General features: G+C 35.9%; 12 protein-coding genes and 3 non-coding genes across 15 annotated transcripts; 9 read left to right on the top strand and 6 right to left on the bottom strand.

Annotated features, from left to right (window-relative positions):
- The first annotated feature begins 1,413 nt into the window (after positions 1 to 1,413).
- Positions 1,414 to 1,910, top strand: LOC129956939 (histone H2B). Its single transcript, XM_056068994.1, has one exon. The coding sequence runs from the start codon at positions 1,415 to 1,417 to the stop codon at positions 1,787 to 1,789; it is 375 nt and encodes a 124-aa protein (XP_055924969.1). The 5' UTR covers position 1,414; the 3' UTR covers positions 1,790 to 1,910.
- A 504-nt stretch (positions 1,911 to 2,414) lies between these two features.
- LOC129958004 (5S ribosomal RNA) lies at positions 2,415 to 2,533 on the bottom strand. The gene has a single exon (XR_008783100.1). It is a non-coding gene; the product is annotated as a 5S ribosomal RNA (ribosomal RNA).
- An 827-nt stretch (positions 2,534 to 3,360) lies between these two features.
- On the top strand, positions 3,361 to 3,811 carry LOC129956936 (histone H2A). The gene has a single exon (XM_056068991.1). The coding sequence runs from the start codon at positions 3,399 to 3,401 to the stop codon at positions 3,771 to 3,773; it is 375 nt and encodes a 124-aa protein (XP_055924966.1). The 5' UTR covers positions 3,361 to 3,398; the 3' UTR covers positions 3,774 to 3,811.
- Positions 3,812 to 4,382: 571 nt separating this feature from the next.
- On the bottom strand, positions 4,383 to 4,871 carry LOC129956935 (histone H3). The gene has a single exon (XM_056068990.1). It carries the CDS (start codon positions 4,827 to 4,829, stop codon positions 4,419 to 4,421), a length of 411 nt encoding a protein of 136 aa, XP_055924965.1. The 5' UTR covers positions 4,830 to 4,871; the 3' UTR covers positions 4,383 to 4,418.
- Positions 4,872 to 4,951: 80 nt separating this feature from the next.
- LOC129956934 (histone H1-III-like) lies at positions 4,952 to 5,683 on the top strand. Its single transcript, XM_056068988.1, has one exon. It carries the CDS (start codon positions 5,035 to 5,037, stop codon positions 5,644 to 5,646), a length of 612 nt encoding a protein of 203 aa, XP_055924963.1. The 5' UTR covers positions 4,952 to 5,034; the 3' UTR covers positions 5,647 to 5,683.
- Positions 5,684 to 7,885: 2,202 nt separating this feature from the next.
- On the bottom strand, positions 7,886 to 15,217 carry LOC129956844 (uncharacterized). The gene is made up of 5 exons (XM_056068800.1): positions 14,887 to 15,217; positions 12,358 to 12,617; positions 11,410 to 11,820; positions 10,641 to 10,728; positions 7,886 to 8,210 (listed from the first exon to the last, which is right to left on the bottom strand). Exons 1-5 carry the CDS (start codon positions 15,191 to 15,193, stop codon positions 7,897 to 7,899), a joined length of 1,380 nt encoding a protein of 459 aa, XP_055924775.1. The 5' UTR covers positions 15,194 to 15,217; the 3' UTR covers positions 7,886 to 7,896.
- On the top strand, positions 8,344 to 8,895 carry LOC129956938 (histone H2B). The gene has a single exon (XM_056068993.1). The coding sequence runs from the start codon at positions 8,400 to 8,402 to the stop codon at positions 8,772 to 8,774; it is 375 nt and encodes a 124-aa protein (XP_055924968.1). The 5' UTR covers positions 8,344 to 8,399; the 3' UTR covers positions 8,775 to 8,895.
- On the bottom strand, positions 9,400 to 9,518 carry LOC129957992 (5S ribosomal RNA). Its single transcript, XR_008783089.1, has one exon. It is a non-coding gene; the product is annotated as a 5S ribosomal RNA (ribosomal RNA).
- Positions 10,346 to 10,796, top strand: LOC129956937 (histone H2A). The gene has a single exon (XM_056068992.1). It carries the CDS (start codon positions 10,384 to 10,386, stop codon positions 10,756 to 10,758), a length of 375 nt encoding a protein of 124 aa, XP_055924967.1. The 5' UTR covers positions 10,346 to 10,383; the 3' UTR covers positions 10,759 to 10,796.
- Positions 11,937 to 12,668, top strand: LOC129956933 (histone H1-III-like). The gene has a single exon (XM_056068987.1). The coding sequence runs from the start codon at positions 12,020 to 12,022 to the stop codon at positions 12,629 to 12,631; it is 612 nt and encodes a 203-aa protein (XP_055924962.1). The 5' UTR covers positions 11,937 to 12,019; the 3' UTR covers positions 12,632 to 12,668.
- A 1,049-nt stretch (positions 15,218 to 16,266) lies between the features above and the next one.
- On the top strand, positions 16,267 to 16,763 carry LOC129956898 (histone H2B). Its single transcript, XM_056068911.1, has one exon. It carries the CDS (start codon positions 16,268 to 16,270, stop codon positions 16,640 to 16,642), a length of 375 nt encoding a protein of 124 aa, XP_055924886.1. The 5' UTR covers position 16,267; the 3' UTR covers positions 16,643 to 16,763.
- Positions 16,764 to 17,267: 504 nt separating this feature from the next.
- LOC129957940 (5S ribosomal RNA) lies at positions 17,268 to 17,386 on the bottom strand. Its single transcript, XR_008783039.1, has one exon. It is a non-coding gene; the product is annotated as a 5S ribosomal RNA (ribosomal RNA).
- Positions 17,387 to 18,213: 827 nt separating this feature from the next.
- On the top strand, positions 18,214 to 18,664 carry LOC129956894 (histone H2A). Its single transcript, XM_056068907.1, has one exon. The coding sequence runs from the start codon at positions 18,252 to 18,254 to the stop codon at positions 18,624 to 18,626; it is 375 nt and encodes a 124-aa protein (XP_055924882.1). The 5' UTR covers positions 18,214 to 18,251; the 3' UTR covers positions 18,627 to 18,664.
- Positions 18,665 to 19,235: 571 nt separating this feature from the next.
- On the bottom strand, positions 19,236 to 19,724 carry LOC129956893 (histone H3). Its single transcript, XM_056068906.1, has one exon. It carries the CDS (start codon positions 19,680 to 19,682, stop codon positions 19,272 to 19,274), a length of 411 nt encoding a protein of 136 aa, XP_055924881.1. The 5' UTR covers positions 19,683 to 19,724; the 3' UTR covers positions 19,236 to 19,271.
- An 80-nt stretch (positions 19,725 to 19,804) lies between these two features.
- On the top strand, positions 19,805 to 20,536 carry LOC129956892 (histone H1-III-like). The gene has a single exon (XM_056068904.1). It carries the CDS (start codon positions 19,888 to 19,890, stop codon positions 20,497 to 20,499), a length of 612 nt encoding a protein of 203 aa, XP_055924879.1. The 5' UTR covers positions 19,805 to 19,887; the 3' UTR covers positions 20,500 to 20,536.
- Positions 20,537 to 22,464: the final 1,928 nt, after the last annotated feature.

The following is a 22,464-nucleotide window of genomic DNA, read 5'->3' as shown; positions in this document are numbered from 1 at the left end:
TAAGATCAAGAAAATTGAGGACAACATTGAAAACATGGACACATCCAACAGATATGAAGTACTTAGTGAAAACCAAGAAAAATCAACTAATAGGCCCGCTGCAATAAATTTAAAATTATCAACTAAATACAATATTACGCTCCAAGAAATCCATAGGAAATTCCCCCAAACAGAAAATAAACTCATCAGAAATATGATCGCAATCTACCCAGCAACCGAAGATGAGAGAACCCAAATCATAGAACTCTTAACAGAAAAACAAGAAGAATTTATCTTATCTGAAAACCAAGATGAAAGACCCTTAAAAGTGATTATTAAAGGACTCCCAATTAACGCTGATAAAGAGGAAATCAAAAAAGAACTTGAGGAAAGAAACTACATTATCAACAGAATCTCCCAACTTAGAAATTACAAACAGCAGTCCCTATATCCCATCTTCCTGTTGGAAGTCAAGAAAACCAAAAATGCCATCAGCATATACAATGAAAAATCCATCCTCTATCTAAAAATCAAGATTGAAAGCTATCAAAGAAAATCAACCGCAACAATGTGTTATAACTGTGCTGGATTCTACCACTCCGCTAGAAATTGTAGGTTAGCACCCAAGTGCATCAAATGCGGCGGCAAACACGCAACAAGAGACTGTAATATCACCGAAAAGATCATGGATCCTGTATGCGTTAACTGTAACGAAACTGGTCACACAGCTGCCTGGAAAGGATGTCCCAAATTCCCCAAACTGACAACTGTTAATGGAAGACCCTCTTATGCAGAAATGATGAAGAAAAACCTTAGAAAACAAGACACTGAACCCATTCCCCCACCACGGAAACAGAACACGGAGCCAACTTTGACAGCAGCTGAAGAACTCCCCTCTCTCCTAGAAACCTTCCAAATACTTAAAGATCTCAGAGAAATACTTAAAGAGTTCCCAAAACTAATGGAAGCAGCCAAGCTCGCAAAGAAAACTGAAAATAAAGAAGAAAAAAAGATGATTATCCTGAACGCACTGATCGGCTAAGTCCCACCAAAAGTTAAATCAACCCTCTGCAATATCCCAGCCTTCTGATTGGCCACCTACGTACAATAGTTTATCCCTCACCGAGCTCCGAAAACCTTCTGCATCACCCTCTCCCACACCCCTGACAACCTGCTTTACTATTGGCCGAGACAACTCTCCCACTCTCCCTCACCTTCAAGGACCAAAATTCGCTTGAAGATCCATGCCACTTGCTCTCCTTCCACCATTGAGTCAAGACTCATCACAGTTATCATGGCACAATACTATAAGTCAAGTTTCTACCAGTTATGTCATTTAAGGGGATAGTCCTACCCCAAGGACGGGTACCCCGATAAGCTTTCATCGTGAGATCGTGAGGTCGCGAGTATTTTCTATTCTCATTTCGAATCGAAGATGCCTCCTCAAGCCTCTGGTAAAGCTGTGAAAAAGGCCGGAAAGGCCCAAAAGGCTGTTCGTGCCGGTGATAAGAAAAAACGCAAGAAGCGTAGGAAGGAATCTTTCGCTATTTACATCTACAAAGTCTTGAAACAGGTCCATCCTGATACCGGTATTTCCAGCAAAGCCATGTCAATCATGAACTCTTTCGTGAATGACATTTTCGAACGTATCGCAGCCGAATCTTCCCGATTAGCTCACTACAACAAAAGGAGCACAATTACCAGTCGGGAAATTCAAACAGCTGTGAGGCTTTTGTTGCCTGGCGAATTGGCCAAGCACGCTGTTTCCGAAGGAACCAAAGCTGTCACCAAGTACACTAGCTCCAAGTAAAAAGTTCAAATCCCTCGAACCAAAAAAAAAAAAGGCCCTTTTAAGGGCCATCACATGTTGTCAAACACTGTTTTGTTTGCAAAGAAAGAATATTTATCACAATAATATTAAAAAAATATATTTTGAAGTTTGTGTATACATAATCAAACAATGTTTCACAATTTTCTTTGTGTAAAATAAGGTGTTTCATGGCAATTAAGCATAATAGTTTAAATTTGTTTCAAACATGTGTAGAGAATGGTTAAAAAATAAAATAAATAAATGGGTAATTAGATTTTTAACACTTACATGCATCTGTTAACTTTCAATTCATTTTATTTCCTTTTTTTGTTTTGTTTTTAAATTCTTCACATTCTTTCTAATTCTGGAAAGGAAATAAGAAAACGATTTTTAGTGAAAAATAATTTGTAATAACATTCAGTCACTATTGATGATACTTCATTACAATTTAGAATCACAGGTACAAAATAAATAAATAAACACTTCGTGCAATAAAAACGTATTTTGTAGGGAAAATTAATAAAACACATCAAATAAATTAATAAAAAAATAATAATAATAATAATAATAATAACATTACATGCAAAAGGATCAAATCTTAATTTTTGAAATAAAATTAAAAAGATGCCAACAGCACGCGGTGTTCCCAGGTGGTCACCCTCCCAAGTACTGACCGCGCCCGATGCTGCTTAACTGCGGTGATCAGACGAGAACCGGTGCTTTCAGCATGGTATGGCCGTTGACATTCATCTGGTGAGAAAATACATTTCATGTCCGATCTTATATATACGATACTAATACTCTACAGGTGCGATAATGAACATTTTCGTGGGGGGTCTTGCTAATGACGAGTGTCATTAGCGCAGATGGATGTCGCTAATGACAACCCTAATGACCCTTTAATGAGGGTCGTAAAATGACCGCCCTAATGACCCTTTAATGAGGGTCGTAAAAAAACGACCATCACTGACCACACACGATGGCCAGGGGGGACAATGGGGATCGGATGACACCACCCACGGCGACAATTTCAATTGCCCGCAAGCTGCAAGCGAATTGACACCGACAGCCAAAAAGAGACCGTGCATTCACATTCATGTTACAATACTCTTATCAAGTTTTTTCTTTCTTTCTTTTCATTACGCACTCCTGCAAGAAACGAACACGAGACACAGATCACACCCCACAAAATATAAGAAAAAAAACCCCTATTAAAAAAAAAAAAAAAAAAAAAAAAAAAAAAGTTCTTATAATAATAACTAACTCTCCTCTCAATTGAAATTATCACGCGATGAGCCATTTTCACCTAGGAATTTGAAATGCTTAAAAAATTCCAATCCGAAGACAGATGACACTTTATTAAAGGTCACTGTTTACTTATCATGTTTACATCGGCTGTATGTTTATTTGATTTGTTTGCCTATAATTAAAACACGTGACAATAGGAAAGAAACGGCTCTCTTGAATCCCGAAGATGAGCGCTTTGCGTGCATTTTTGCGCAATTTCCTTGCTCTCCGATTGGCTGAAACCCGGTTTCGCGGTAGTACTATATAAAAGAGGGCGAAAAAAGCGCCAGGTACATTTCGCATTCTCTCCTGAACTGTAATCATGTCTGGTCGTGGCAAAGGCGGTAAAGTTAAGGGAAAGAGCAAGACTCGTTCTAGCCGAGCAGGGCTTCAATTCCCTGTCGGTCGTATCCATCGACTTCTCCGAAAAGGCAATTATGCCGAACGTGTTGGAGCTGGAGCACCCGTGTACCTGGCTGCCGTGTTAGAATACTTAGCTGCTGAAGTGTTGGAGTTGGCTGGTAATGCCGCCAGAGATAACAAGAAAACTAGGATCATCCCTAGACATCTCCAACTCGCCATCCGAAACGACGAGGAGTTGAACAAACTCCTTTCCGGAGTAACTATTGCTCAGGGTGGTGTATTGCCTAACATTCAAGCTGTCTTGCTCCCCAAGAAAACCGAAAAGAAAGCCTAAATTAAGACTTTACAAGTTTAAAAAAAAAAAAAAAAAAAAAAAAAGGCCCTTTTAAGGGCCAACAAATTATTAAGAATTAGCTACTGAACACTTGTAAAAATAAAAAAAAAGGGCAATATATTGAATTTTTAAAAAAAGTTATGCATCTATTTTTTTTTAAATTTATTAGCATTACTTTTTAATTTATAAACTGAATGAATTTCCATAAGAATGCATTGTATGGAAGGGTTTCTATGACATGCACAGTTTAGTGTTACAAGAATTGGGCTGGGTAGTAATGAAACGAAACGTGTTTCTGTTTACACTAAAGAGAAACTGAAAGGGTCCCGGAATGTGGTGCCATCTAGCGATCATGCTAAGAATTCGAAACTGGAATGCATTTCGCTATTAGTAAACAAGAGGAGAGGGAGATGTAGAAATTGATGAAATGGAAAGTTATTTGCTTTTTGAAACATGAACATTCAAATATGCTTGTGTAAGAAGAGATTTACATAAGAAAAGGTGAGTATTTCATGAGAAATTAATATTATAAATAAATACATAATTATTAACATATTAATTAGTACATGGTTGTGTGTGCTATGGTGTTTCTTGGCCCTGAGAAGGGCCGTTTTTTTTTTTTTTTTAAACAACTTTTTTTTTGGCTTAGGCACGTTCACCCCTAATTCGTCTAGCGAGCTGAATGTCCTTAGGCATGATAGTTACTCTCTTGGCGTGGATAGCGCACAAGTTAGTATCTTCGAACAAGCCTACTAAATAAGCTTCGCTAGCTTCCTGGAGAGCCATAACAGCAGAACTCTGGAATCGGAGATCAGTTTTGAAGTCCTGAGCGATTTCTCTAACCAAACGCTGGAATGGCAATTTTCGGATCAAGAGCTCAGTGGATTTTTGATAACGACGGATTTCTCTCAAAGCAACAGTTCCGGGCCTGTAACGATGGGGCTTCTTAACACCTCCAGTGGCTGGGGCGCTCTTACGAGCGGCCTTAGTAGCCAGTTGTTTCCTGGGGGCTTTACCTCCAGTACTCTTACGAGCGGTCTGCTTGGTACGTGCCATGACTGACTATTCTCAAACGACTTTGAACAGAAAATGGGGCGCGCAAAGATGACTTCGTTTAAATACGCTCCGAAACAGAAGGGGAAGGTGGGTGAGCGAGTCGAAATCGACCAATCGTAAAAGCGAAAAGGCGGGCGGGCGGATTCTTGGCGGTTTCGTTATTAAGAATATTTTTATATTACGTTTCAGACTCTCGACTGTCAAGATGTCCGAGGAAACAGCCGCTGCCCCTGCAACTCCAGCCACTGCCACGCCTAAGAAAAAGGCAAAAAGTGGCGCAACCAAATCGAAACCTAATCCTCCAACTCATCCCAAGGTTTCCGAAATGGTTGTGAAATCCATCACCACTCTGAAAGAGCGAGGTGGCTCTTCACTGCAAGCTATCAAAAAGCACATCAGCAGTCAGTACAAAGTCGACATCGACCGTTTGACTCCTTTCATCAAAAAATATTTGAAAAGCGCTGTCGCTGCTGGAACTCTGGTTCAAACCAAAGGAAAGGGAGCTAACGGTTCATTCAAGCTGAGTGCATCCGGTCAGAAAACCAAGGAGCCAAAGAAAATCGTGAAAAAGCCTAAAAAGGAAGGAGCTGCTTCTCCAAAGAAAGCAAAAGCCCCTGCTAAGAAAACGGCCAAGCCGAAGGAAAAAGCAGAGAAAAAGAAGAAGCCTGCTGCTGCTAAGAAAGCCACTGCTGGGGCTAAAAAAGTAGCCAAACCCAAATCTCCTAAGAAGGCAAAGGCTACAAAGCCAAAAGCTCCCAAGCCCAAGAAATTAAAATCACCCAAAAAAGCAGCTCCAAAAAAAGCTTCAAAGAAGTAAATGGACTAAACGAAAAAAATATTTTTCTTTAAAAAAAAAAAAAAAACGGCCCTTCTTAGGGCCATAAAATAGATGTGCCAAGCCAAAAGTAAATTAATTTAATAAATAATTCCCACAGTAATTGACTATTGAAATTTTATCAAGCCATTTTTTTTTTTTTTTAAATTTAATTAAAAGCCAAGAAAAACCATAGCACACACAATTTATAAACAATAGTATATGTTTTAAACACATTTAACAACTGAATATTTTAATAATACATGTTTAAGGTGCAAACACTTCATAATCATGTAAAGTGAATAGTGTGTAATGGGAATGAGAGGCATGTGTTTATATTCTATTTCACACTGTGTATGTAAATGAAAATATTAATTGGAAAAAAAAAAAAAAAAATGCTTTTAATGAAATAATGTTTATACAATAATTGTGTCATATTGTTCAATTGAGTATTTTGTTTTACAATTGAAACAGGTTATTATTCATGCAATAGTTGTAACAATCAAGTGACACATATGCAAACAAGTAATTCTTATTTGTGTATGAGTAAGAAGCACAAATAAAACAAAAATTCAATACATATTAAAAAAACAATGAAATGCAATAAATGAACATTCTTAATATTTAGCAAAAAAATATAATTAAATAAATTATATGATAACATTTAAAAACAATAAATAGGTGCAACATAATTATTGAAAATCAATTATTATTATTATTATTATTATTATATATATATATATATATATATATATATATATATATATATATATATATATATATATATATATAATAGTCTTGCTGTTAGTAATGTAATGAAATCTTCTTATCGAGAGAGATGGCATGGGTGTCTTCACCTTAGGACATTTCAAATCAATCACACTGATTGGAGTTTACCTCTAACCCTGATTTGCATGTTTATTAATGGTATTAGCACGTGGTACTGTTTACCATAGAAATAAATGTTTGACAACTGATTCGACGCATGTGCAATGCACAATTCTCATATGTTGAGATTTAGTTTCTGTTTCTTCTTATTGTATAAAAATAGCAGGAAGGCATTTAAGAGGATTAATGTTTCATGTAGCATCCTAGAGTTAGTAAATAATTAATTTGCTTAATTGTTTTATTAGTAATAATTTTTATAAAATTCAAATATATATATATATATATATATATATATATATATATATATATATATATATATATATATATATATATATATATATATATATATATATATAAATAAATTTATTAATTATGAATCCCTGCTTTCATGAAAATTATTTATTTATTTATTTGGGGGGGGGGGGGGACAGAGGGATATAAATTCTAGCACTAATGTATATTTTTATATCAAATATATCATGCAAACGGTTGTTATTTAAGAAAGTGACAGAGTTCATTTTTGACCATATTTGCTTAAAATGTAGCAAATTCTGCATATACATCCTTCTATTTCAAAGATTTATTCAGTTTTTATTTTTTAAAAAATAGTTGCTGACCGTAGAATATTGGGAAACAGAAATTTAAAGATAGCATCCCACTCTCCAAACTTCCTTTTACATTTGAGGCTTTGTTTTTTTCAATATACATTTATTTTCGTTAGAAACTCATTTTAGATCTTGGGGACTGATGTTTTAAATTGGTTTCTTGAGTTATTTCAAAGCTGTTACAGTTTATTTGCTTTAAATGTTAAGTTTAGTTTTCATTGAATTTTTTCATTTATGTCATAATGCTATGAACCATATCATCTTTTTTTTTATTTATTTATCTTTATCATTAATATTATTCTTTTTATTATTATTGTTTATTTATTATAGGAATCAATGAAACTGGAAAATTTTCCTATAAATTATTACACTGAATTTTTCTCATTTCCATTCTTACCCCCCCCCCCCCCCCACACACACACACACACACTCTTTTTTTTTTCTCCTGTTACTAAAAAGAAGGACATTGTTCAAGAAATATTTTAAAAGGTTAAATCATACATCTGCAATTAGGACAGAATTGACATTTCTTATCATCAAGAACAACACTTTCTCAAAAATTTATAAAAAGTTTTTTTTTCTTTCTTTTTATTATCAATTTATTTTTAATTGCCCCCCCCCCGCTTTATGTGCTTCTAATAACATGAATATTAAATCATTATATGTTTCAATACCATTACAAACAAAACAGTGTTTAACAACATGTGTTGGCCCTGAAAAGGGCCTTTTTTTTTTTGGTGCAAGGGATCTGAACTTTTGCTTAACCTCCGAAACCGTACAAGGTACGTCCTTGCCTCTTTAGGGCATACACAACATCCATAGCAGTGACAGTTTTCCTTTTAGCATGCTCGGTGTAGGTGACAGCATCTCGAATGACATTTTCCAAGAAAACTTTGAGCACACCTCGAGTCTCTTCGTAAATCAAACCAGAAATACGTTTGACTCCGCCACGTCTAGCTAAACGCCTGATTGCGGGTTTTGTAATACCCTGGATGTTATCACGAAGAACTTTACGATGCCTTTTGGCACCCCCCTTTCCAAGACCCTTGCCTCCTTTACCTCGACCAGACATGACTTCTCAATTCAATGCAAATGCAAAAATGCCATGACCCCAGCTCCAGAATCGCCTTTTTATAGCAATTTACACACGCCCCTGCTTCGAAGAGCGAAACGCGATTGGCTGCTTTCGGTTTCGCAGCAGTGGGTATAAAATGAAATGTAAAAGTGGTCGCGAGTATTTTCTATTCTCATTTCGAATCGAAGATGCCTCCTCAAGCCTCTGGTAAAGCTGTGAAAAAGGCCGGAAAGGCCCAAAAGGCTGTTCGTGCCGGTGATAAGAAAAAACGCAAGAAGCGTAGGAAGGAATCTTTCGCTATTTACATCTACAAAGTCTTGAAACAGGTCCATCCTGATACCGGTATTTCCAGCAAAGCCATGTCAATCATGAACTCTTTCGTGAATGACATTTTCGAACGTATCGCAGCCGAATCTTCCCGATTAGCTCACTACAACAAAAGGAGCACAATTACCAGTCGGGAAATTCAAACAGCTGTGAGGCTTTTGTTGCCTGGCGAATTGGCCAAGCACGCTGTTTCCGAAGGAACCAAAGCTGTCACCAAGTACACTAGCTCCAAGTAAAAAGTTCAAATCCCTCGAACCAAAAAAAAAAAAGGCCCTTTTAAGGGCCATCACATGTTGTCAAACACTGTTTTGTTTGCAAAGAAAGAATATTTATCACAATAATATTAAAAAAATATATTTTGAAGTTTGTGTATACATAATCAAACAATGTTTCACAATTTTCTTTGTGTAAAATAAGGTGTTTCATGGCAATTAAGCATAATAGTTTAAATTTGTTTCAAACATGTGTAGAGAATGGTTAAAAAATAAAATAAATAAATGGGTAATTAGATTTTTAACACTTACATGCATCTGTTAACTTTCAATTCATTTTATTTCCTTTTTTTGTTTTGTTTTTAAATTCTTCACATTCTTTCTAATTCTGGAAAGGAAATAAGAAAACGATTTTTAGTGAAAAATAATTTGTAATAACATTCAGTCACTATTGATGATACTTCATTACAATTTAGAATCACAGGTACAAAATAAATAAATAAACACTTCGTGCAATAAAAACGTATTTTGTAGGGAAAATTAATAAAACACATCAAATAAATTAATAAAAAAATAATAATAATAATAATAATAATAACATTACATGCAAAAGGATCAAATCTTAATTTTTGAAATAAAATTAAAAAGATGCCAACAGCACGCGGTGTTCCCAGGTGGTCACCCTCCCAAGTACTGACCGCGCCCGATGCTGCTTAACTGCGGTGATCAGACGAGAACCGGTGCTTTCAGCATGGTATGGCCGTTGACATTCATCTGGTGAGAAAATACATTTCATGTCCGATCTTATATATACGATACTAATACTCTACAGGTGCGATAATGAACATTTTCGTGGGGGGTCTTGCTAATGACGAGTGTCATTAGCGCAGATGGATGTCGCTAATGACAACCCTAATGACCCTTTAATGAGGGTCGTAAAATGACCGCCCTAATGACCCTTTAATGAGGGTCGTAAAAAAACGACCATCACTGACCACACACGATGGCCAGGGGGGACAATGGGGATCGGATGACACCACCCACGGCGACAATTTCAATTGCCCGCAAGCTGCAAGCGAATTGACACCGACAGCCAAAAAGAGACCGTGCATTCACATTCATGTTACAATACTCTTATCAAGTTTTTTCTTTCTTTCTTTTCATTACGCACTCCTGCAAGAAACGAACACGAGACACAGATCACACCCCACAAAATATAAGAAAAAAAACCCCTATTAAAAAAAAAAAAAAAAAAAAAAAAAAAAAAGTTCTTATAATAATAACTAACTCTCCTCTCAATTGAAATTATCACGCGATGAGCCATTTTCACCTAGGAATTTGAAATGCTTAAAAAATTCCAATCCGAAGACAGATGACACTTTATTAAAGGTCACTGTTTACTTATCATGTTTACATCGGCTGTATGTTTATTTGATTTGTTTGCCTATAATTAAAACACGTGACAATAGGAAAGAAACGGCTCTCTTGAATCCCGAAGATGAGCGCTTTGCGTGCATTTTTGCGCAATTTCCTTGCTCTCCGATTGGCTGAAACCCGGTTTCGCGGTAGTACTATATAAAAGAGGGCGAAAAAAGCGCCAGGTACATTTCGCATTCTCTCCTGAACTGTAATCATGTCTGGTCGTGGCAAAGGCGGTAAAGTTAAGGGAAAGAGCAAGACTCGTTCTAGCCGAGCAGGGCTTCAATTCCCTGTCGGTCGTATCCATCGACTTCTCCGAAAAGGCAATTATGCCGAACGTGTTGGAGCTGGAGCACCCGTGTACCTGGCTGCCGTGTTAGAATACTTAGCTGCTGAAGTGTTGGAGTTGGCTGGTAATGCCGCCAGAGATAACAAGAAAACTAGGATCATCCCTAGACATCTCCAACTCGCCATCCGAAACGACGAGGAGTTGAACAAACTCCTTTCCGGAGTAACTATTGCTCAGGGTGGTGTATTGCCTAACATTCAAGCTGTCTTGCTCCCCAAGAAAACCGAAAAGAAAGCCTAAATTAAGACTTTACAAGTTTAAAAAAAAAAAAAAAAAAAAAAAAAGGCCCTTTTAAGGGCCAACAAATTATTAAGAATTAGCTACTGAACACTTGTAAAAATAAAAAAAAAGGGCAATATATTGAATTTTTAAAAAAAGTTATGCATCTATTTTTTTTTAAATTTATTAGCATTACTTTTTAATTTATAAACTGAATGAATTTCCATAAGAATGCATTGTATGGAAGGGTTTCTATGACATGCACAGTTTAGTGTTACAAGAATTGGGCTGGGTAGTAATGAAACGAAACGTGTTTCTGTTTACACTAAAGAGAAACTGAAAGGGTCCCGGAATGTGGTGCCATCTAGCGATCATGCTAAGAATTCGAAACTGGAATGCATTTCGCTATTAGTAAACAAGAGGAGAGGGAGATGTAGAAATTGATGAAATGGAAAGTTATTTGCTTTTTGAAACATGAACATTCAAATATGCTTGTGTAAGAAGAGATTTACATAAGAAAAGGTGAGTATTTCATGAGAAATTAATATTATAAATAAATACATAATTATTAACATATTAATTAGTACATGGTTGTGTGTGCTATGGTGTTTCTTGGCCCTGAGAAGGGCCGTTTTTTTTTTTTTTTTAAACAACTTTTTTTTTGGCTTAGGCACGTTCACCCCTAATTCGTCTAGCGAGCTGAATGTCCTTAGGCATGATAGTTACTCTCTTGGCGTGGATAGCGCACAAGTTAGTATCTTCGAACAAGCCTACTAAATAAGCTTCGCTAGCTTCCTGGAGAGCCATAACAGCAGAACTCTGGAATCGGAGATCAGTTTTGAAGTCCTGAGCGATTTCTCTAACCAAACGCTGGAATGGCAATTTTCGGATCAAGAGCTCAGTGGATTTTTGATAACGACGGATTTCTCTCAAAGCAACAGTTCCGGGCCTGTAACGATGGGGCTTCTTAACACCTCCAGTGGCTGGGGCGCTCTTACGAGCGGCCTTAGTAGCCAGTTGTTTCCTGGGGGCTTTACCTCCAGTACTCTTACGAGCGGTCTGCTTGGTACGTGCCATGACTGACTATTCTCAAACGACTTTGAACAGAAAATGGGGCGCGCAAAGATGACTTCGTTTAAATACGCTCCGAAACAGAAGGGGAAGGTGGGTGAGCGAGTCGAAATCGACCAATCGTAAAAGCGAAAAGGCGGGCGGGCGGATTCTTGGCGGTTTCGTTATTAAGAATATTTTTATATTACGTTTCAGACTCTCGACTGTCAAGATGTCCGAGGAAACAGCCGCTGCCCCTGCAACTCCAGCCACTGCCACGCCTAAGAAAAAGGCAAAAAGTGGCGCAACCAAATCGAAACCTAATCCTCCAACTCATCCCAAGGTTTCCGAAATGGTTGTGAAATCCATCACCACTCTGAAAGAGCGAGGTGGCTCTTCACTGCAAGCTATCAAAAAGCACATCAGCAGTCAGTACAAAGTCGACATCGACCGTTTGACTCCTTTCATCAAAAAATATTTGAAAAGCGCTGTCGCTGCTGGAACTCTGGTTCAAACCAAAGGAAAGGGAGCTAACGGTTCATTCAAGCTGAGTGCATCCGGTCAGAAAACCAAGGAGCCAAAGAAAATCGTGAAAAAGCCTAAAAAGGAAGGAGCTGCTTCTCCAAAGAAAGCAAAAGCCCCTGCTAAGAAAACGGCCAAGCCGAAGGAAAAAGCAGAGAAAAAGAAGAAGCCTGCTGCTGCTAAGAAAGCCACTGCTGGGGCTAAAAAAGTAGCCAAACCCAAATCTCCTAAGAAGGCAAAGGCTACAAAGCCAAAAGCTCCCAAGCCCAAGAAATTAAAATCACCCAAAAAAGCAGCTCCAAAAAAAGCTTCAAAGAAGTAAATGGACTAAACGAAAAAAATATTTTTCTTTAAAAAAAAAAAAAAAACGGCCCTTCTTAGGGCCATAAAATAGATGTGCCAAGCCAAAAGTAAATTAATTTAATAAATAATTCCCACAGTAATTGACTATTGAAATTTTATCAAGCCATTTTTTTTTTTTTTTAAATTTAATTAAAAGCCAAGAAAAACCATAGCACACACAATTTATAAACAATAGTATATGTTTTAAACACATTTAACAACTGAATATTTTAATAATACATGTTTAAGGTGCAAACACTTCATAATCATGTAAAGTGAATAGTGTGTAATGGGAATGAGAGGCATGTGTTTATATTCTATTTCACACTGTGTATGTAAATGAAAATATTAATTGGAAAAAAAAAAAAAAAAATGCTTTTAATGAAATAATGTTTATACAATAATTGTGTCATATTGTTCAATTGAGTATTTTGTTTTACAATTGAAACAGGTTATTATTCATGCAATAGTTGTAACAATCAAGTGACACATATGCAAACAAGTAATTCTTATTTGTGTATGAGTAAGAAGCACAAATAAAACAAAAATTCAATACATATTAAAAAAACAATGAAATGCAATAAATGAACATTCTTAATATTTAGCAAAAAAATATAATTAAATAAATTATATGATAACATTTAAAAACAATAAATAGGTGCAACATAATTATTGAAAATCAATTATTATTATTATTATTATTATTATATATATATATATATATATATATATATATATATATATATATATATATATATATATATATATAATAGTCTTGCTGTTAGTAATGTAATGAAATCTTCTTATCGAGAGAGATGGCATGGGTGTCTTCACCTTAGGACATTTCAAATCAATCACACTGATTGGAGTTTACCTCTAACCCTGATTTGCATGTTTATTAATGGTATTAGCACGTGGTACTGTTTACCATAGAAATAAATGTTTGACAACTGATTCGACGCATGTGCAATGCACAATTCTCATATGTTGAGATTTAGTTTCTGTTTCTTCTTATTGTATAAAAATAGCAGGAAGGCATTTAAGAGGATTAATGTTTCATGTAGCATCCTAGAGTTAGTAAATAATTAATTTGCTTAATTGTTTTATTAGTAATAATTTTTATAAAATTCAAATATATATATATATATATATATATATATATATATATATATATATATATATATATATATATATATATATATATATATATATATATATATAAATAAATTTATTAATTATGAATCCCTGCTTTCATGAAAATTATTTATTTATTTATTTGGGGGGGGGGGGGGACAGAGGGATATAAATTCTAGCACTAATGTATATTTTTATATCAAATATATCATGCAAACGGTTGTTATTTAAGAAAGTGACAGAGTTCATTTTTGACCATATTTGCTTAAAATGTAGCAAATTCTGCATATACATCCTTCTATTTCAAAGATTTATTCAGTTTTTATTTTTTAAAAAATAGTTGCTGACCGTAGAATATTGGGAAACAGAAATTTAAAGATAGCATCCCACTCTCCAAACTTCCTTTTACATTTGAGGCTTTGTTTTTTTCAATATACATTTATTTTCGTTAGAAACTCATTTTAGATCTTGGGGACTGATGTTTTAAATTGGTTTCTTGAGTTATTTCAAAGCTGTTACAGTTTATTTGCTTTAAATGTTAAGTTTAGTTTTCATTGAATTTTTTCATTTATGTCATAATGCTATGAACCATATCATCTTTTTTTTTATTTATTTATCTTTATCATTAATATTATTCTTTTTATTATTATTGTTTATTTATTATAGGAATCAATGAAACTGGAAAATTTTCCTATAAATTATTACACTGAATTTTTCTCATTTCCATTCTTACCCCCCCCCCCCCCCCACACACACACACACACACTCTTTTTTTTTTCTCCTGTTACTAAAAAGAAGGACATTGTTCAAGAAATATTTTAAAAGGTTAAATCATACATCTGCAATTAGGACAGAATTGACATTTCTTATCATCAAGAACAACACTTTCTCAAAAATTTATAAAAAGTTTTTTTTTCTTTCTTTTTATTATCAATTTATTTTTAATTGCCCCCCCCCCGCTTTATGTGCTTCTAATAACATGAATATTAAATCATTATATGTTTCAATACCATTACAAACAAAACAGTGTTTAACAACATGTGTTGGCCCTGAAAAGGGCCTTTTTTTTTTTGGTGCAAGGGATCTGAACTTTTGCTTAACCTCCGAAACCGTACAAGGTACGTCCTTGCCTCTTTAGGGCATACACAACATCCATAGCAGTGACAGTTTTCCTTTTAGCATGCTCGGTGTAGGTGACAGCATCTCGAATGACATTTTCCAAGAAAACTTTGAGCACACCTCGAGTCTCTTCGTAAATCAAACCAGAAATACGTTTGACTCCGCCACGTCTAGCTAAACGCCTGATTGCGGGTTTTGTAATACCCTGGATGTTATCACGAAGAACTTTACGATGCCTTTTGGCACCCCCCTTTCCAAGACCCTTGCCTCCTTTACCTCGACCAGACATGACTTCTCAATTCAATGCAAATGCAAAAATGCCATGACCCCAGCTCCAGAATCGCCTTTTTATAGCAATTTACACACGCCCCTGCTTCGAAGAGCGAAACGCGATTGGCTGCTTTCGGTTTCGCAGCAGTGGGTATAAAATGAAATGTAAAAGTGGTCGCGAGTATTTTATCACAGCGCCAGGAATTGCAGATGCAATCCGCGCTGCATTAAATGTAATGGGGAGCACATGACCATGGAATGCCCACAGAAAGAGAAAATATTAGAGCCTGTATGTATTAACTGTAAAGATACCGGACATCTGGCCTCATGGAAAGGATGCCCTGCATATCCAACTACAGCCCCAGCACCAAGAAATAGAAGATCCTTTGCAGACGTCCTTAGAAATAGAAATACTACCCCTGAAAAAGTCACTGAAATTACACAGAATCCACCCGCACCCAGACAGAGACCCCAGCGCCAACAACGGTTACCTGATCCGACCCCAACTTTAGAAGCCCACGACCCTCAAATAAGCTTACTGGAGATGAAGGAACTTTTTGAAGCCTTCAGAGAAATAAGAAACCTACTGAAAGAATTTCCCGGATTACTAACAGTGGCAGCCAAATTAAAAGAAACCAAGTCCAAAGATGAGAGAAAGCTGGTCCTCCTTAACGCACTTCTCGACTAAGTCCAGACCCACCCGCCCACCATCAATAAGCAAGCTCCTGATTCGCCCTTCTCAAACAATGGATTATCCACCACCTGGCTCCGAAAACTGTCTAGGAACTGTCAACAACACCCTCACCCGCACTCCCCCAGCTAGCTGTTCCTGATTGGTCACCGCCGCACCTACTCCCCTTGCCTTTCCTGCTTCACCGGTTCCAACCTTGCTAGGCTTCATTTCTTCCTTGCAACGAGAGAGGACGGTCCTTCGGACCGCTCCTCTCGATGTAAAAAGTCCATGTCATTTAGTAAAGCAAGGCTAATTTCCTCAACTTCCCACCATCTACAGGAGATAGCTTCCTCGGAAGCGGGCTCTCCTTAAACTTCTCCATCGGTCGCGAGTATTTTCTATTCTCATTTCGAATCGAAGATGCCTCCTCAAGCCTCTGGTAAAGCTGTGAAAAAGGCCGGAAAGGCCCAAAAGGCTGTTCGTGCCGGTGATAAGAAAAAACGCAAGAAGCGTAGGAAGGAATCTTTCGCTATTTACATCTACAAAGTCTTGAAACAGGTCCATCCTGATACCGGTATTTCCAGCAAAGCCATGTCAATCATGAACTCTTTCGTGAATGACATTTTCGAACGTATCGCAGCCGAATCTTCCCGATTAGCTCACTACAACAAAAGGAGCACAATTACCAGTCGGGAAATTCAAACAGCTGTGAGGCTTTTGTTGCCTGGCGAATTGGCCAAGCACGCTGTTTCCGAAGGAACCAAAGCTGTCACCAAGTACACTAGCTCCAAGTAAAAAGTTCAAATCCCTCGAACCAAAAAAAAAAAAGGCCCTTTTAAGGGCCATCACATGTTGTCAAACACTGTTTTGTTTGCAAAGAAAGAATATTTATCACAATAATATTAAAAAAATATATTTTGAAGTTTGTGTATACATAATCAAACAATGTTTCACAATTTTCTTTGTGTAAAATAAGGTGTTTCATGGCAATTAAGCATAATAGTTTAAATTTGTTTCAAACATGTGTAGAGAATGGTTAAAAAATAAAATAAATAAATGGGTAATTAGATTTTTAACACTTACATGCATCTGTTAACTTTCAATTCATTTTATTTCCTTTTTTTGTTTTGTTTTTAAATTCTTCACATTCTTTCTAATTCTGGAAAGGAAATAAGAAAACGATTTTTAGTGAAAAATAATTTGTAATAACATTCAGTCACTATTGATGATACTTCATTACAATTTAGAATCACAGGTACAAAATAAATAAATAAACACTTCGTGCAATAAAAACGTATTTTGTAGGGAAAATTAATAAAACACATCAAATAAATTAATAAAAAAATAATAATAATAATAATAATAATAACATTACATGCAAAAGGATCAAATCTTAATTTTTGAAATAAAATTAAAAAGATGCCAACAGCACGCGGTGTTCCCAGGTGGTCACCCTCCCAAGTACTGACCGCGCCCGATGCTGCTTAACTGCGGTGATCAGACGAGAACCGGTGCTTTCAGCATGGTATGGCCGTTGACATTCATCTGGTGAGAAAATACATTTCATGTCCGATCTTATATATACGATACTAATACTCTACAGGTGCGATAATGAACATTTTCGTGGGGGGTCTTGCTAATGACGAGTGTCATTAGCGCAGATGGATGTCGCTAATGACAACCCTAATGACCCTTTAATGAGGGTCGTAAAATGACCGCCCTAATGACCCTTTAATGAGGGTCGTAAAAAAACGACCATCACTGACCACACACGATGGCCAGGGGGGACAATGGGGATCGGATGACACCACCCACGGCGACAATTTCAATTGCCCGCAAGCTGCAAGCGAATTGACACCGACAGCCAAAAAGAGACCGTGCATTCACATTCATGTTACAATACTCTTATCAAGTTTTTTCTTTCTTTCTTTTCATTACGCACTCCTGCAAGAAACGAACACGAGACACAGATCACACCCCACAAAATATAAGAAAAAAAACCCCTATTAAAAAAAAAAAAAAAAAAAAAAAAAAAAAAGTTCTTATAATAATAACTAACTCTCCTCTCAATTGAAATTATCACGCGATGAGCCATTTTCACCTAGGAATTTGAAATGCTTAAAAAATTCCAATCCGAAGACAGATGACACTTTATTAAAGGTCACTGTTTACTTATCATGTTTACATCGGCTGTATGTTTATTTGATTTGTTTGCCTATAATTAAAACACGTGACAATAGGAAAGAAACGGCTCTCTTGAATCCCGAAGATGAGCGCTTTGCGTGCATTTTTGCGCAATTTCCTTGCTCTCCGATTGGCTGAAACCCGGTTTCGCGGTAGTACTATATAAAAGAGGGCGAAAAAAGCGCCAGGTACATTTCGCATTCTCTCCTGAACTGTAATCATGTCTGGTCGTGGCAAAGGCGGTAAAGTTAAGGGAAAGAGCAAGACTCGTTCTAGCCGAGCAGGGCTTCAATTCCCTGTCGGTCGTATCCATCGACTTCTCCGAAAAGGCAATTATGCCGAACGTGTTGGAGCTGGAGCACCCGTGTACCTGGCTGCCGTGTTAGAATACTTAGCTGCTGAAGTGTTGGAGTTGGCTGGTAATGCCGCCAGAGATAACAAGAAAACTAGGATCATCCCTAGACATCTCCAACTCGCCATCCGAAACGACGAGGAGTTGAACAAACTCCTTTCCGGAGTAACTATTGCTCAGGGTGGTGTATTGCCTAACATTCAAGCTGTCTTGCTCCCCAAGAAAACCGAAAAGAAAGCCTAAATTAAGACTTTACAAGTTTAAAAAAAAAAAAAAAAAAAAAAAAAGGCCCTTTTAAGGGCCAACAAATTATTAAGAATTAGCTACTGAACACTTGTAAAAATAAAAAAAAAGGGCAATATATTGAATTTTTAAAAAAAGTTATGCATCTATTTTTTTTTAAATTTATTAGCATTACTTTTTAATTTATAAACTGAATGAATTTCCATAAGAATGCATTGTATGGAAGGGTTTCTATGACATGCACAGTTTAGTGTTACAAGAATTGGGCTGGGTAGTAATGAAACGAAACGTGTTTCTGTTTACACTAAAGAGAAACTGAAAGGGTCCCGGAATGTGGTGCCATCTAGCGATCATGCTAAGAATTCGAAACTGGAATGCATTTCGCTATTAGTAAACAAGAGGAGAGGGAGATGTAGAAATTGATGAAATGGAAAGTTATTTGCTTTTTGAAACATGAACATTCAAATATGCTTGTGTAAGAAGAGATTTACATAAGAAAAGGTGAGTATTTCATGAGAAATTAATATTATAAATAAATACATAATTATTAACATATTAATTAGTACATGGTTGTGTGTGCTATGGTGTTTCTTGGCCCTGAGAAGGGCCGTTTTTTTTTTTTTTTTAAACAACTTTTTTTTTGGCTTAGGCACGTTCACCCCTAATTCGTCTAGCGAGCTGAATGTCCTTAGGCATGATAGTTACTCTCTTGGCGTGGATAGCGCACAAGTTAGTATCTTCGAACAAGCCTACTAAATAAGCTTCGCTAGCTTCCTGGAGAGCCATAACAGCAGAACTCTGGAATCGGAGATCAGTTTTGAAGTCCTGAGCGATTTCTCTAACCAAACGCTGGAATGGCAATTTTCGGATCAAGAGCTCAGTGGATTTTTGATAACGACGGATTTCTCTCAAAGCAACAGTTCCGGGCCTGTAACGATGGGGCTTCTTAACACCTCCAGTGGCTGGGGCGCTCTTACGAGCGGCCTTAGTAGCCAGTTGTTTCCTGGGGGCTTTACCTCCAGTACTCTTACGAGCGGTCTGCTTGGTACGTGCCATGACTGACTATTCTCAAACGACTTTGAACAGAAAATGGGGCGCGCAAAGATGACTTCGTTTAAATACGCTCCGAAACAGAAGGGGAAGGTGGGTGAGCGAGTCGAAATCGACCAATCGTAAAAGCGAAAAGGCGGGCGGGCGGATTCTTGGCGGTTTCGTTATTAAGAATATTTTTATATTACGTTTCAGACTCTCGACTGTCAAGATGTCCGAGGAAACAGCCGCTGCCCCTGCAACTCCAGCCACTGCCACGCCTAAGAAAAAGGCAAAAAGTGGCGCAACCAAATCGAAACCTAATCCTCCAACTCATCCCAAGGTTTCCGAAATGGTTGTGAAATCCATCACCACTCTGAAAGAGCGAGGTGGCTCTTCACTGCAAGCTATCAAAAAGCACATCAGCAGTCAGTACAAAGTCGACATCGACCGTTTGACTCCTTTCATCAAAAAATATTTGAAAAGCGCTGTCGCTGCTGGAACTCTGGTTCAAACCAAAGGAAAGGGAGCTAACGGTTCATTCAAGCTGAGTGCATCCGGTCAGAAAACCAAGGAGCCAAAGAAAATCGTGAAAAAGCCTAAAAAGGAAGGAGCTGCTTCTCCAAAGAAAGCAAAAGCCCCTGCTAAGAAAACGGCCAAGCCGAAGGAAAAAGCAGAGAAAAAGAAGAAGCCTGCTGCTGCTAAGAAAGCCACTGCTGGGGCTAAAAAAGTAGCCAAACCCAAATCTCCTAAGAAGGCAAAGGCTACAAAGCCAAAAGCTCCCAAGCCCAAGAAATTAAAATCACCCAAAAAAGCAGCTCCAAAAAAAGCTTCAAAGAAGTAAATGGACTAAACGAAAAAAATATTTTTCTTTAAAAAAAAAAAAAAAACGGCCCTTCTTAGGGCCATAAAATAGATGTGCCAAGCCAAAAGTAAATTAATTTAATAAATAATTCCCACAGTAATTGACTATTGAAATTTTATCAAGCCATTTTTTTTTTTTTTTAAATTTAATTAAAAGCCAAGAAAAACCATAGCACACACAATTTATAAACAATAGTATATGTTTTAAACACATTTAACAACTGAATATTTTAATAATACATGTTTAAGGTGCAAACACTTCATAATCATGTAAAGTGAATAGTGTGTAATGGGAATGAGAGGCATGTGTTTATATTCTATTTCACACTGTGTATGTAAATGAAAATATTAATTGGAAAAAAAAAAAAAAAAATGCTTTTAATGAAATAATGTTTATACAATAATTGTGTCATATTGTTCAATTGAGTATTTTGTTTTACAATTGAAACAGGTTATTATTCATGCAATAGTTGTAACAATCAAGTGACACATATGCAAACAAGTAATTCTTATTTGTGTATGAGTAAGAAGCACAAATAAAACAAAAATTCAATACATATTAAAAAAACAATGAAATGCAATAAATGAACATTCTTAATATTTAGCAAAAAAATATAATTAAATAAATTATATGATAACATTTAAAAACAATAAATAGGTGCAACATAATTATTGAAAATCAATTATTATTATTATTATTATTATTATATATATATATATATATATATATATATATATATATATATATATATATATATATATATATATAATAGTCTTGCTGTTAGTAATGTAATGAAATCTTCTTATCGAGAGAGATGGCATGGGTGTCTTCACCTTAGGACATTTCAAATCAATCACACTGATTGGAGTTTACCTCTAACCCTGATTTGCATGTTTATTAATGGTATTAGCACGTGGTACTGTTTACCATAGAAATAAATGTTTGACAACTGATTCGACGCATGTGCAATGCACAATTCTCATATGTTGAGATTTAGTTTCTGTTTCTTCTTATTGTATAAAAATAGCAGGAAGGCATTTAAGAGGATTAATGTTTCATGTAGCATCCTAGAGTTAGTAAATAATTAATTTGCTTAATTGTTTTATTAGTAATAATTTTTATAAAATTCAAATATATATATATATATATATATATATATATATATATATATATATATATATATATATATATATATATATATATATATATATATATATATAAATAAATTTATTAATTATGAATCCCTGCTTTCATGAAAATTATTTATTTATTTATTTGGGGGGGGGGGGGGACAGAGGGATATAAATTCTAGCACTAATGTATATTTTTATATCAAATATATCATGCAAACGGTTGTTATTTAAGAAAGTGACAGAGTTCATTTTTGACCATATTTGCTTAAAATGTAGCAAATTCTGCATATACATCCTTCTATTTCAAAGATTTATTCAGTTTTTATTTTTTAAAAAATAGTTGCTGACCGTAGAATATTGGGAAACAGAAATTTAAAGATAGCATCCCACTCTCCAAACTTCCTTTTACATTTGAGGCTTTGTTTTTTTCAATATACATTTATTTTCGTTAGAAACTCATTTTAGATCTTGGGGACTGATGTTTTAAATTGGTTTCTTGAGTTATTTCAAAGCTGTTACAGTTTATTTGCTTTAAATGTTAAGTTTAGTTTTCATTGAATTTTTTCATTTATGTCATAATGCTATGAACCATATCATCTTTTTTTTTATTTATTTATCTTTATCATTAATATTATTCTTTTTATTATTATTGTTTATTTATTATAGGAATCAATGAAACTGGAAAATTTTCCTATAAATTATTACACTGAATTTTTCTCATTTCCATTCTTACCCCCCCCCCCCCCCCACACACACACACACACACTCTTTTTTTTTTCTCCTGTTACTAAAAAGAAGGACATTGTTCAAG

The sequence above is a fragment of the Argiope bruennichi genome, chromosome 11, assembly GCF_947563725.1.
Source record: "Argiope bruennichi chromosome 11, qqArgBrue1.1, whole genome shotgun sequence".
In the NCBI taxonomy this organism is placed as follows: domain Eukaryota; kingdom Metazoa; phylum Arthropoda; class Arachnida; order Araneae; family Araneidae; genus Argiope; species Argiope bruennichi.
Note: the sequence above shows the minus strand (reverse complement) of the source record. Positions and strands in the feature narration are given on the sequence as shown.